This window comes from Lipophrys pholis, assembly GCF_963383615.2.
Source record: "Lipophrys pholis genome assembly, chromosome: 22".
NCBI lineage: Eukaryota > Metazoa > Chordata > Actinopteri > Blenniiformes > Blenniidae > Lipophrys > Lipophrys pholis.
Window position 1 is genome coordinate 14,592,072 of NC_137644.1, and position 15,558 is coordinate 14,607,629.

A 15,558-nucleotide genomic window follows, 5' to 3' on the forward strand; every position below is an offset into this window, starting at 1 on the left:
TTGTATATTTCTTGGCAGACTTTTCCTCATTGATATATTATTCTTTACACTTGAAAAGACAATTTCCCCTCAGGAAATATAGTTTAATTTAGGCATAACCGCTCTGCCTGGAAGTGTCTGTGCTTGGAATCAGCATACACAGAATCTGCACATATACACAGTGATAGATGTATAGGTGTGCAGATGCCATCAATATCAACCAGTAATTCCATTTTGATGACAAGATCCCTTTCTCATTACTCAACCGTGCTCCTTTGACCAAAACGACACAGAGACAATATCGCCTCATTACATCATCTGATCTAACCGGCGAAAGCTCCACGAGACCGCGAAAAATAGTGAGTTCATGTTGGCCCACGGGGAAGGCTGTAATGAACCAACAATCGAGCACAGCCTTCATATACCGCTCAAGTTAAAGGTTATCATTGCCAATAAAAATGGCTCCCAGTAGCCCTAAACTAAAGCTTCCTGTCTTTCCAAACACCTACTCTTAAAGGTCATGGTTCAAAGTGGTATGTTACACTTTAGGAGGAATGGGGATTCTGTGTCTTATGTGCACGTGTGTTCCTGCGGTATGTTTTGGTAAGTGTGGTGCGTGTATCATTGATTTACAGTCGTCTGTGAAAATGTCACTTCTTTGTTATCTGACCTTTTTTTTTTTATGTTCATTCTTTTCGCTCAGATTTTAATGTCAATATTAACTTGATGAGAATAGAAGAAAAAAAAATGCTTTAAATAGAGTAACACAATAATGTCAGAGTAAAAGAATCCGGAATGGAGGGTAAACTAACGTCAGCGGTCCACACAAATAAAGAGACGCACTTGTGCATTCATACCTCCATGTTGTGGTAAACAATTAACCTCAGATGTATGTTTTTGGACTGTGACCAAACAAAACAAAAAAAAACGCTAACAGGAAGAACATGCAAACTTTGCACAGAAAGCCACACAAGCCCGTACTCGGACCAGGGAAAGTCTTGCTGATGGGTGGGAGTGTTAATAACCAGAGTGTCGTCGGCATCATAGTATCGATTACATTTGTCTGTGGCTTTGTGTGTCATAAAGTGACCTTTGAGGTTGCCCAGATATTGACGAGGGATAGAAAATGACACAGTTCTTTGATTGTTGGGTTTCTCTCAGTTAAAAGCACCTCGAAGTGACTGTGTTGTATTTGGTGCGATATAAATAAAGTTGAATTGAATTGAATTCTTTATTCACTGACTTTACTGATGACTATAGAACCACTAAACACAAATAGACTGATTTGCATCTATACACTATACATAAACTGAATATAGCTGCATAGTCCTTGAGGAAAGTAATGTATGAAATAAAGACTATTTTATATAATGTAAATGAGTATTGCTGAAAGTAACAAAGTGTGTTTTGTGACTAAGCAACTGGGATTTGCAATCCTCAAAAAAGACTGTCACACAGCTGTGAATGTAAATCGAGCAGTGTGCGATCATTTCACAAACACACATTTTAACTCACAATAAAGCATAGACAAAGAGAAATCTATTTCGTTTATGTCATCTCAAGGCTTCAAAGTGCGCGTCTCTTCATCTCCTTATTGTGCTCATTCCTGGTTTAATCATCCTTAATGGTTTAAATTCAGTGTATACGTCACACACACATGCACGCACACACACACACACACTACGTGTTCTGAGCCATTATCCCCAGTCTTTGTCACATCTGCTTGCTATTAATCAGCTCCCAGTTAGCTCATCAACAGGCAGATTGAATAGAGGGACAACAGCAGGTAAACACGCCAGCAGGTGTACGTGCACAATGACTTCTTGCCTTCCAGACCAGTCCCACTGATTGGAAATTGATGTGTCCATCTGGACCTCATTACAACTTAAAAATGTCAAATCTAACTTTTTTTGGCACTTGTTTTTTTTTTTTGGGATGATGGGATGGTGGGATGGAGTGAAGATGAGCTGAATCGCAGAAACAGGTCCTCACAAGAAAGGTTGCAGCACCGTGTGTAAGTTTTAGCCTGGATGTTATGATCCCGATCAGCATTTCAACCCTTGATAGCAGCTTGGTTTTCTGTTCCTGACACCGACGCCGTCAACGCTATCATCCTGATGTTCAGCATGCACTTCCATCTTTCAAGCTTGACAAATATTCCGACACTTGCAGACATCCCGAATCAATTCAAACGGGAAGTTTCACAGTGTTACAAGCTGAAAATCTGCTTGAGCAAAGGGGTTCGGCATGGGTAGAGCGTGTAACTGGATAAAACAAGGTGCCCTACGTGCAGAGTGTGTATAGATGTGTGCGGTTTCGCACTGACGGCTGTCAGGACGATGACTGAGCACACTTGTTCTCACTTGGCCCCCTGTGCCACGACCATTTTTTTGATCTTGTAAATTAAGGAGACGCTGCTCGCTAAAACTGGAGCTCCCAAAGGGGTGAGGTTTACCCACTGCTGCTCCTCTCCACTTTGCTGCTCATTTGCCTAAATCGGTCTTGTTATTCTGCAGCTAATGGACTTAATGGTTGCAATGTGATGTAAATAATGCATTTGAGTTAGATTGATTTGAAAAAGGATATGGAGAAAAACAGAATGAGGTATAAAAATAAAAAAATAAAAAAATCAGCCCATTAAAGCATACCTTGGGGAGATTTTCCTCCTTGCTGCAGTCTGGTGTATTATACAGTCTCTGTGAATGTGCCCATAGCGTAAAGGTTAGCACATTTCTGAATAACTGGTCAGCAGTTAAAATGTCTGAACCTGCTGGGAAAGTGTACTGTGTAGGTAAAAAAAAGGGAGGGTATGTAATGCGCTCTCCACCCAGAATTGAGCACTTAACTTGTAGTTGCTTTACTGGGACCAATTCCGTGTCTGAATGTGGAGACTTGGAAATGTACTGTCAGATGTCCAGCTGGGAATGTGAAATAAGTTGTAGCCGAACACAGCATGCGTGACTGACAGATACTATCTGGATAAATGAAGGTTATAAATGGCACCGGAATCCGCAAGGTCTGTTTTCTCGTAACACACATTTCTTGCTTGTGAACTGTACATTATCCCCCATATATCTTGTTCAAGTGACACAATGCAGAACTCACCCCAGGAGACTCTTTGCTCTCGGTGTCCCGCAGGTGAACGGGCGCGACTTCTCCAAGGTTGAACACGATGAGGCGGTGGTGGAGGCCATCAGGCGAGATCCCATCGTTGTGCAGGTTCTCCGGCGCACTCCCACCACTGCCACAGCTGCAGTCATGCACGGCGGCTCGCCGCAGGACGCGTGCGTGGTCGATGTCTGCACCCAGACGGACATCACCTTTGAGCACATCATGGCGCTGGCCAAGCTTCGGCCCGCTACCCCACCCGTCCCTGACATCTGTCCCTTCCTTCTGTCTGACAGGTGAGGCCCGGCATACTGTATAACTCGGGGGAGGAAAGCATATCCTACCTGTCACCTGAAAAGCAGAAAAGTATTAATGGCACCCATTGAAATGGCACAGGCATGTTAGAAATCTTTCCTCTTAATGCCGTTAACTAAAGCTGGGAAATTGTTATTTTCCTTTATCTGGGGATTTGAAGCTTCATCGAGGTTGCAGTACTGTTCTTTTTTCATTTCATAGTAGCTATTAAGAAGCCATAATACTATGTGGAAACCCCCAGCAAAGCTCAGCACTGTGATATCATTATGCAGAAGCAAACCCCTCATGCAATAATTGCATCGGTGTGCTACATCCATTTTCCTAAATGGGAGCTTTTGCTGGGCGATTAAAAGCCAATGGGCTGATAACGCATGCATTCTGATGCTGCACCCATTCTCCGACTATTTATAGGGCTTTGCTGGGTAGCAAATGAAATCAATTTGTCCCATAAAACTACAAATCAGCTCGCATTGGTCAGTAATTACAAAGACGCAGTTATCACGGTGACAATCTACAGAGGTCATGGGTTTTATGAGGAGAATAGTTGATGTCTGCATTATAATGGAGTTGTATGGAGTGACATTTACGAAGAGCTGTTAATAAAAAAAAAGAAATAACATGGAAAGAACAGTAGCATATGCAAAGTTGTGCCATTTCATACACTACAGTAAGTACAAGGAATGCTATGCTACTCAGACACTAAACAGAAAGCTAAATAATAAGCCGAGGATCACTGCCATAAAGCGAGTGGGACATATATTAATGATCCTCAACTGCTTCTTTTTTCTCTCTCTCTAGCTGCCATTCTATCCACACCATGGAACACGAGTTTTATGAATGCCCAGAGTACCTGTCTAACACCCCTGCAGAGGTGGAAAGGACCGAAGAATATGAGTATGAGGTATAGTTTTGAATTCATCTATGGATTGACCGTTGTCCCGGTCATGTTATCTTACAATATGAAAAACATCCACAGCCTCAAAACAATTCAATGCTTATGTATGTTGTTTTTTTCCCCTGGAAATAAAAAGAAACTAATCTCACAGAGTTCAGATTTAATAAGGTGCTTTTCGTAACAGGATTTTAGTGATATAATAACAGAACACCTTTTCGCTTGAGATAATGGTAAAGCTAATAGTCAACATAAGTAAACATGTGACCAATTTAATGAGAGTAACCAGGTAGTAACTCAATATTGCATGGAGGCATTGCAGTAACGTGTTAGTTCATAATGGGAAGCTCAAAATCTGTTTGTTTTTTTCTGTGTTGAAAAGGTTTTGACACAAACTACAAGCAATTGTAATCCTGGTTCATGTCCTTGTTGTTTGTTCATACATTCATTTCTGCTCCATTAAAAGCTAATTGAGGGCACTGAATTCAGTTATAGTTTTGCACTCAAACAAATTGTCATAATTCAGTCTGGAACTCAAATGAAAACCAAGACAGACTAAGCACAGTGATTGTACAATGAAAATATTATATTGTAACTATGATAAACAAGGTTATTTCTTCTTTTGATGCAGTGGGACCTAGGGCCACTGTTGTGTCAGTAATTCACAATCTCTTGAGATAATCCAAGGCCAGCGCTGATGTACGATGCACACAAATAGCACAACAATGCAAGAAAAATTGCCCACCTCAATAATGCAGTGAAATTGGCTGCCCTTCTGTCAAAGCAGCGTCTATTCTTTACATTGTTCTGTGGTAGCACAGCGAAGTCCCCGGGTTTTAGAGGGAAGGCCATTCTTCTTGTAATCGCACCAAAAGAAAATCAGCCGCCCCACTGAATTACCAGACTGATTCACCCACAGAGTTAGGTTTCCTTTCATCAGGAATTGCTGTTTGGAAATATTCGTCAGAGCGTTTCAGGCGGCCACTTCGGTGCAAAGAGAAATTGTTAATATGCTCTATGGGAAAAAGCTCAAACTATTTCTGGGGATTTATTGATCCTCTTGCCAACAAGAGCAAAGACAAAATTTAAGGCAACGCAACCATGATTTGGAGTAAAGTAAAGTGTAATATCACATTTGGGTCAGTAAGCCTCTTCGTTTCTGCTTCTGAATCCTTCTTTGTGTATTTGTGTGATTAGAGGAGCGCAGTCACAGTCTGCACCCACAAGTGTCTCCTTCATGACAGATGCATGATGCGAGCGGGCCAGCAGACCTTCGGGTCAGGCCAGGTGACAGTGATGGTTGACATTTGCTACTGTCAAAGATCCAGCCTGCTTTAATAGGCACTTCCTGGTTCAGTGAGTTGCATTGTGGGTCATTAGGATTCCCCTCTTGCCAGCTGTGGCTCTCCCTTGCAACATTGCCTGGATGAAAGAGTACTCTGTGAGGATGATAGAGAGAGGCGGAGGGCTTGTGTGTGTGTGTAGTAGTCGTATCAGAACAAGGCCAGGTTTGCAACACCGAGACACACACACACAGACACGCACACACACTTCCACCCCCACCTGCCAAACATACACACCCCAAATCAGCTGTCCACACATTTCTCTGTCCACCCATGTGTATCTAACTGAAACATGAATGGCTTTCCTCTTGGATGAAACCAAATAGGGCTGCTGTTCCCAGGAACATTACGTCTGACGGGCAGGTTTGGCTTCACTTAAAACTGATTGTCCACATGGGCACTCCTGCTGTCATAATGCTCCTTGCAGCCGCCGCCAAAGCCACCAGGCCATAAAAATCACCATGAGTTGCCACTTTGATTTACAGACACATTGATTGCTAGGGTAAAAATAAATACATAAAGCTTCACAGTCAATACAAGATTTCTGCATGTCCAATCACGCCAGCTTTGTGCTAAAATGTAAATTTGAATTGGATGAGAATTTGGCCACATTCTATGTATTTATTATCTCCTACCCAGGCAAATTAATGCTGATAACCAGTAGATTTTAATTAATGCTCTGCTTGATCAGCAGGTTGAACGGTGAATTTAATGAAGCCACAGCGGTGTGCCAGACAGCAGCCAGTTATCCATGTGGAAAATTGTGCTTTTTTTTTTTTTTTAAATGTCTTAATTATGGATTGTCAACAGGTGGCCGTCTTCAAATGCTGATTTTCTTTCATCTTGCCAAACCAAGACAACTTCATATGCACACAAAAAAAAATCCATCATTTATTTATGGAGAGACTGTACTAGGGTTTTTGAGCCTGAGCTGGACACGTATGATGTAAAATCAATTTAGAAAAAACAATAAAGACATGGAACTAACTAAAAATAATCTACCGATATTACCGTTCAGCGTACAGTCCCTCGTGGCGGTACATCAGGTTCAATGACTTTTGAGTGTTAGCGACCCTGGATTGAATCCCAGTTGTGGCCAACTAGCCAAGTTTACTGGCGAGGCAACCCCCCGTGAAAGAGATCAGACAAATAAAATAATTTTTACAGTTTATCACACTTTTGGCACGCCAGCAGAACGATTTTGAGAAGTTTGGACTTTCAGGCTTTGCAAAAACACGAAGGATCATGAAATATCCATGTGTTGCTTGTTCATTTGTGCTTGTTAAAGGTTTCATATGTCCCAAACGGTGCGTTCCAAGATCATGCGAAAACTCTTTGAAGATTCAATCCAAGATACACCGAACACAAATATAAGCGCTTGCAATTTCCGTGGGTTTGTTCTTGGTTAACTCCTTCCATCCATCCCCGAAAACATTGGTGACGAACCTGAATAGAAATGTTATTCTTGACATGCTATAATCCAAGTCTATTAAATCCATTTCACTTAGTGTAACAGGTAAATAAATTATTGATAATAACTTCAGAAGCAGAAATTCAAATAGAGAAATCATATGAATTTGAAACATTATAACTATTCTGTCATTAAAAAACCTTTTCCTGAATGACCGTATCATCATCACCGTGCTGTGAACGACCGCCGGCTGCTTTAAAATAGTAATCGCTGAATGGATGTTATCGTCTGAAATGAGGAAACAATGAGCCAGTGAACATTACACCTGGCAGTAATTTCTTTTGAATGAAACATGAAGTAACAGTTAAGTGATTATTATAGCGAAATGCTACAACCAGATGTTCAATGTGCTTCTAAAGACAGAATATCACCTATTGTAAATATGTCTGAATTATTCCCCTCACTTTGGTAACGTGGTAAATGTGATCTTTCTCATTAAAACTGGGGAAACCGCACACCACAAAGATCAATTCAACCTATTGCCGCATGCACAGTGAGCCAAATGACAGTCATTGCTGGGCCATACTTCAAACTGCAGAGGAGAACAGTTCATGATCCAATCATCACTAATCAAGCTTCTCTATTGCTTTATCACCTATGGCTCCACACAGCCAGCAAACCAGTGAAACCCAGCGAATAGCCCAATGTACGCTGACATTAAGGCATTAGTGTTGTCTGATCCCCCCCCCCGCGTACGGCTGTCAGGATTTGGATAAATCAGCCAGCGAACTGAACTGGAGAGGCGTATGAGTATCGTCGAGACCAACACGTAGTGTTACAATATTCAAAACTCCTTCCACAAGCCAACCTTTGAAGGTCAAGGCTGTTTGCACAGGGGGTTAAATGCCACAGAAATTAATTCCTTCCTCTGTCAATCTCTGCTATAGTGGTTTCCCATGACACGGGGGAAAAAAAAACGAGGGGGGAAGATGGCCTGGGGTTTAATTCATGCCCACCACCCCTCCCAACCCCGCTGCCTTCAACTACACCCCCCCCCCCCCTCAACCTGAGCCCCCTTTTAGCCTCACGCTCTAATCGACAGCCCACCTTAGGTAACATCACAGTGCTGCAATGAACGTGGCAGCGCAGGGTTAATAAATTCATGAACAGCACAGATCAAATGAGGTCAGTAGTGCAAAGTTTAAACAAATTTCCTGTGGAAAGCGATGAGCTTCCTTGGTTCACTTTGATACCAATTTGCTTTGTACAGATCACTTAATGGAGCTTCGTCAGCATTGTTTCTATATATTCTATTTATACTTTCTGCTACTTTATTGTACTGTACTGTTCAATAAGGTAGAAAATCAAGTTGGACCTCACAGTACAAGATCCTATGAAATGAATCCATTCTGGGTTGAATTTAATGTGGCTGTTGGTGTGTTTGTTTGTGTAACAGGAGGTGGAGCTGTGTAGACAGAACAGCCAGGAAAAACTCGGGTTGACGCTTTGCTACAGGACCGATGATGAGGAGGACACCGGCATCTACGTCAGTCAGGTCGGGGAAGAACACTAGTGTTACACCTGTAACCATATTTTGCTATTTCTCTGTGTGGAAATGACTTCTTAAATGCAACGGAGAAGAGTTTAAGAGTATTCAATTTGAGAAAAAGAAAATCACACCACCATAAGATCTTGGAGACGGAGCAGCCAGTTCATTAAAGGAAAGTCTCAGCCCCGTTATCGGTTTCCTCTCAAGCAGGAAGTTATTAAAATTTATCCCATTTTGAATCCCCATCTTTACACAGTGAAGCAGAGAGTAAGTGGAACTGAATTAGGGAGGAGGGAGGGAAAAATGTTTGCCAGTCAAATATCAACTCGGAGAGAGACACGCATGGCCAAAGAGGAAGCCAGGTTTGAAATGTGATTCCCTTCCTGCCGTTCCCATTCCTCCTCCCTCAGCAGGTTTTAATTGGAGCTTTTAATTAGCTCCGAGCATAAATCCTCCTTTTTCACCACACATTTTGATAAATGCCACATTCGCTCATATGCAGGAAACCATCTTACCCAAAACACAAAGCAAAGATTAAATTTAACGGAGATTCTTCCCCCCCCCCCCCCCCCCCCTTTTTTGGGGGAAACTGAAAGGATTTTCAGCTCTAAAAAAAAATTTGAAAAAATAAAAGAATGAAAACAAATTTTACACTTTCCGGGACAAATCTTAATAAATGGGAGGAATTATGAAGGTTTTAATCTCTGCAAACTGAATTAGAGGAGTGTTTAGTTTGACAGCGGGTGCAGTTTCTATTCTATTATGAACATAAAGACAAGGCTTTACAATGAATGAGCCCGGTGCAAAACTATCAGCGGCGGGATTAGAAAAGCGTGCAGTAAATTTAACTCCTTTCACTGGTTTTCCACCTGTTCTCCTTTAACTAGACAAAACAAGTGCTGGAAAACCACGGCACCTACCGAACCCCAAAACACTCTGCTGGTGACAGAACACAGCTATTTTTATATGTTTGATGAAAGAAGGGAAAATGCTAATTCCACTCATTTGAATGCATGTATGAATCGTATTGTTGCTTCTTTGGGAACCGCATAATTCTACGCCCAGCTCCATGAAGTGTTGCACATTTCCACATGAAGCTATTTCCCTTGATCTTTAATGCAAGTACAACAAAGTTTCTGAAGCAAGTGTTGCAGTAGAGTCGAGTATATGCACACCAACAAGGATGCGTTGTGAAAGATACAGAAAGCTGCTTCTTCCAGCTAAAGCAAGAACCAGAAACATTTGCATCTTTTTGTGTTTTGTAGTTGGGGTTTTTTTTTACCGCCCTGTCTCTCATCATCCTTTATGCATACTTGCCACAACACTCACATGAGTTACTTCACTTAATATCAGTCTTGAGCGACTCGAATCAGCAGTCAATCACTGATGGAACTGAGCGGCGAGAGCCTGTGAAAACCCAGCCTGTGTCATGTGAAAAATATGAGGCTGTCAAGGGGGAAAATGAGCATCTTTTTACTTTGTGAAAAACCGACTTTCCGCATAACGGCAGACATAAAAGAGCAGTGGTGAAAGCACACATCACGGGTGTTTTTTTTTTTTTTTGGGAGATGCACAATGAGTGGCTGTCAACGCCGAATTCTATGTTCTTTTGTGCAGGTGGAGCCAAACAGCATTGCAGCAAGAGATGGACGCATTAAGGAAGGAGATCGTATTTTGCAGGTGTGTTTTCAGTGACCAACTAACACGGTTCTATTATGAACCCCAAATATAGACCCCGAGTTGAAAAAACATGTAAAAGATAGCTCCTCTATGCTGCTTGAAAGGCCAAAGCTGCCAGTATGTCCAGTCCGAGGAGGCATATGTATATTTAATCACCTCGTTTTACCGGGGAAATTAAAGTCCTTAGTCGCGGCTACATCAGGCAATTCATCTTCTCTAGGGCCACTCATGTTGTGGCAGTTGCTCAGTTTCTCATTATGCAGGAACACCTTTGGTGTCAGAGACTATGAATAGCTCTCTTTCTAAGTCTAACAAGAACTGTAATACCACTTACAGAGTATTAGGTAGTTATAGTCAATTCTGTGTTTTAAAAGTGTCTAACTATAAGCTTGTCTACTAAATGCAGTTAAAATGGTTTCACTTCATTTTTTGCATCACTATATGGTGCATTTACAAGTATTTGAATGGGTGTATTTCAGTTCTTTGATGTGGTCTACATTTATTCAGATGCATTTCTAGCAGTCATATCACCAGTCAAAGGAGCAATAATCTATAAATAATAAAATGCAAAGGTTTGTGGTTGTATTTTAGCAAAGCTGCTCGGGTTCATTGATGCAAAAGTACATCTCATAACATTTATTTTCACAAAACCTGAATAAATTGAGTTTTTGAAATAAAAAATACAAGTAAAAGTATAATTTAAATATTATGCCATACTTGATTTCTTTCAGGCGGTGTCTAATCTGACAAAGGATCATAAATCCAAACTGTCACTGTTTGTCACTGTCAAAGACCCGTCGGATCTGCAGTCTGTCTTTAGTATGGCATTGATGTTGGCAATATGGGAGCCAGGGTTCATTGCAGCATCACTGATCTGTTTGGAGCAGATCTCAGTGTCGTCTTGTGTCCTATACACTGACAAAAACGGTACAATCTGCAGTACAAACAACCAACCGATGCAATAAGTCCCGAGTTCCCTTTAAAACATCCTGATTGGATGTTGAGGTACCACTTTCCTCCATAAGTGTTGCCAGGTGTGTGCAACCAGGTGCTCAGTTCTAATTTCCTAATTAGTTGCCTGCTTGTTTTTGGTGATGGAGTAAAATAGAAAGAAAAAAACATTTATATGTATGGCAGCATATAATTACAACTGAATTATGAACTAGTTTTCTGCTTTTTCAAAATCTTCTTTTGCATAGTTGTAAATGCATATGCAAGACTGGGGCATATGAGTACTCATGCAACCAGTAAAGAAGAACTCAAGCCTGGATCGAGAAGCGCAAGGTTTTTCTGCAAGTCTGTTAAAGCCTCCCAGACAATGTGCGAAGATGGAGCCATACTCCATAAGTCAAGTCGAGTGTCCTGAAATGCACCGATCATTCTCCATATATGGTTTTAACCTGAAAAATAGCTTGATTGTAATATGGGGTGTCAAATGGAAAAAATGTGATGACAAGATAATTTCAGGGCATGCATTGCTTCAGAGCATTCACTTGAAGGGTTAAGGTTACTAGTGTCAATGTGAAATGGTGACAGAACACAAAAGAATACAAAATAATTGTGCCCCCGTCTACTTTATGCACTCAGTATAGATTATGGCCACTTTTCCTGCTAGAAATGAGACATACTGCTGCTTTTTGTTGTGAAAATGAGATGAAAATGTGTGTCTCTGCATTAAAAATCATTATGCATACAAAGCTTAAAAGATGATCATTTGATATTCATTATTCAAAGAAAACAAATATAAGACAGTATGTATGATAATGTAAAAAAAGAGAAAAAAAAGAAAAGGTGCCTCTCATAATTATTAATATTCTCAATATGTGATATCTCAAGTCCGAACCACATTGTACCAACATCACTTCTCTTCCATATTCATTGCATGTTGTTCTCACAGTGCCTCTATTCTCTCACTGTAGTGTTTCTGTTTCCCTGTACTATGAATGATTGTAGGTAGGAGGCCCTGCTGTACTCCTGGCCCTATTATCTTCTTCTGACAGCCCCATTACTCTAGTGAGGAAAAGATGAACGCAACCTGTCAAAGAACAGTTAATTGTATGTCTGGATGGTGCGGTGAGCGCAGACTCTCATGAGGTCGAACCACGCGCTCGCAATTGACTCCTTTTTACGGAGTGTTCTGCGTTTCAGTGCCATTTCCTATAGATTCATGGAGTTAGAGAACATAATGGCAGAAAGAAAAGGACAGATGTTGAAGAACACTCACAGATCTAAGAATACATTGTGAGAAATATACTAGTGAGAGGAGTGTTTTGCCAAAAAAGGAACAATAATTTCTTGCATTACTTTCTTTGTCATGTTGGTTAAATGGGCGATAAAATTACTCTGCTGTTCGGTACGTGGACTTTCTTTTCTTTTTTTTTTTTTTAACCACAACCACTTATTTTTGTCTTTGCTGTACAGATAAATGGCTGCGAAGTGCAAGACAGAGAGAAAGCCGTTGCCTTGTTGTCAAGTGAAGAAGCAAGGAGCATCGTTCTACTTGTGACAAGGCCTGAAATCCAGGTAAACACACATACGCACACCTACACACCATTCCTGCCCAATCTTGACAGTGTGTGTCATGTCAAATAAAAAAAAACGATTGCCAGCCAGGTGCCCTTAGTGTATTTCTCTGTCAGAGTGATTGTTTGCCGTCCTTACCAACACACGCACAAGGCAAGAGAAAGACTGGATTCTGACAGGATGTTGTGATTTCAGCTCGAGGAAGAGGCCGTGTGGCTGGATGATGAGCAACAAGAACTTGTGGAGGAGCTGAAGATGGAGATCCTGGAGCAGCGGAGGAAGCAGAAGGAACACAACTTTGGCAGGGGAGATGAGGTGAGAAATATAAAGCAAAAGATGTGTCGGGAACAGGCAGAATGTCACATTCCAACATCAAGTCAGCTCTTGCAGCAGACAAGAAGGCTGAGTGTGAAGCATTTGGCATTTGGTGGAAGAAAAAAAAAAGAAAAAGAAAAAAGTTTTCTACTGTGTTTACACATGGCAGCCCTCAGTGTGGCTAAAGTTGTGAAAACCTTGGTCATAGCACATAAACTTGGTTCAGGACAGTTACATCTTGCACTTGCCGAGAAAACTGTTATGAAATTGATGGTTGTAGAATTTGGATGAGATTCTGTCGTAAATTCACCTAATGGCACATTCAACTAGATTTTTATCTTAAATGACTTTCATTATAGAAATTATTTTTTCCCCTCTTTCTACAGCATCAAGCTGAGGAAGAAATGACAACAGACACTGCTACGTGTTCATCCAACTATCAGGACAGTGGGTTCGGATGCAGTACAGACAGTCCAGAGCACCAACCCTTATTGGCCAGACTGCACAGGAGGAGCCCCGCCCATTGCCTGAGGGAGCGATGGCAAGCAGAGCATCCGCATGCCAAGCCAGTTGATACACCGGAAAATCGCAGTGCGAGAACACGGTGCCCAGGAAAAAGCCACGAAGGGGTGCTGAGAATTCGCAATGGCGGAGGCGGGATACTTGGTTTAGAAAATCGCTTCCAGCAACTCTTGGAGCTCAAGTGTCAAATCCGGAATGGGGGCGAGTGTGGGGTGTACTCCATCCGGCACAGTATAGAGTGTAGCCTCACAGAGCAAGGGGGAGGGGATGGAGATGGTGTTGATGATGTTGGGGGAGGGGGAGGAGTGGAGCAGGAGTTAAGGATGCTTAATGAGGAACTGCGCAGCATTGAGCTGGAGTGCCAGAGCATCATGCAAGCCCACCAGCTCCGCCAGGCCCAGCAACTGGAGCACTCACAACCCGCGCATTGCTCACCAGGAAGAAGTTCCATGGACGGACAGAAATGGCATGGCAGACTGGCCGACATCCACGAGTACCCCGAGAGGTCGGACAGCGATAAGATCCGCGAGAAAGACAGCTCCAGTGCCTACAACACAGCTGAGAGTGCAAGGTCAACACCACTAGGTATGGAAAGATCTCCAGACCACTCACTGCAGAGACACATCAGCATCACCAACCAGAAAAACCTCAGGCTGGCCGCCTCCACGCCCTCCAGTCCTATCTCTATACCCAAACTCCAAGGCTCAACCATCCGAAGACCAGCAGATCCAGGGCCTCTCATCTCGAGTAGCCCAGACCAGAGTAACCCTTCCCGGTCTGAGTCAGACCCTGCGCTGCCTGCAGATGATGAGAGGTGTGAAAAGAAAGGAAGAACCAGAGAGTCAAGAAGAGGGGGACCCTATGGCTCTTCCTACCAGACAGCTCCTTATCACAGCCAGGGAGGATCCAGGCAACTCCAGGTACGCATGAACAAAACGAGATGTGAATCGGATGTAAATTATTTGTTCACAACACCTTCGCTGACAGTGCTCGTTTGTGTTGCAGAGCTACATGCAGCTGCTCCAGCAGCACTCATCCCTGGAGTATTCCCAGAGCCAGCTGAGCCTTCTCAGTGTCTGTCGAGATCCAGTGCACCGGAACGGACGCCCCGGGGAGCCCCGTCTAGAGTGGAAGGTCAAAGTTCGCGCCGATGGGACACGCTACGTTGCCCGGAGGCCTGCTCGCGACCGTATACTCCGAGAGCGAGCGCTGAGGATCCGAGAGGAGAGAAGCGGAGGCATGACCACGGATGATGACGCCATGAGTGAGATGAAGATGGGCCGCTACTGGAGCAAAGAGGAGAGGAAGCAGCACTTGGCGAGGGCCAGGGAGCAAAGGAAGAGGAGGGAATTCATGCAGAAGAGCCGCCTCGAGTGTTTAAAAGAGGGTCCGGCAAGCGGGGCCGAAGGCCGGAAAGAGATCAACATCTTAGAGCTCAGTCATAAAAAAATGATGAAGAAACGAAACAAAAAGATTCTGGACAATTGGATGACCATCCAGGAGCTGATGAGCCATGGAGCAAGAGTCCCAGAGGGCTCGAAAGTACATAACGCCTTCCTGTCTGTCACAACTGTTTAGTAAACACTTCTAATGTCCCATAGTAAGCACAGGACACTTCGATATCAGGAGGCCTGCGATTCAGAAATGATTGCTTGGTTTTACAGTGTCATCGGAGATTCAATCCAAACTCAATAATGAGAACTTCTGTAGCAACTTCTGAGGCAACTTTGCAACGACCACCTTGAAGATGTGGGAACATACTTTCATCGTTTTCACGTTTGCTTTCTGGAAAGGCGCCAGCTTTGGGTAGCATGTTGGGTTGAAAAGACTGATATGAAAAAAAAAAAAAAAGATACCAACACATGATCTTTGTGCGTCCTCTACATTGTTTGTCCATACTTCTTTGGTTTCATTGCGTATG

General features: G+C 42.6%; 1 protein-coding gene across 1 annotated transcript; it reads left to right on the top strand.

Moving 5' to 3' along the window:
- Positions 1–2,962: 2,962 nt before the first annotated feature.
- On the top strand, positions 2,963–15,215 carry pdzrn4 (PDZ domain containing ring finger 4; the record flags this gene model as incomplete). Its single annotated transcript, XM_080491586.1, has 9 exons — positions 2,963–2,995; positions 3,118–3,383; positions 4,201–4,303; positions 8,505–8,603; positions 10,215–10,277; positions 12,699–12,800; positions 12,996–13,115; positions 13,502–14,557; positions 14,643–15,215. 9 exons carry the CDS (start codon positions 2,963–2,965, stop codon positions 15,213–15,215), a joined length of 2,415 nt encoding a protein of 804 aa, XP_080347712.1.
- Between the last annotated feature and the right edge of the window lie 343 nt (positions 15,216–15,558).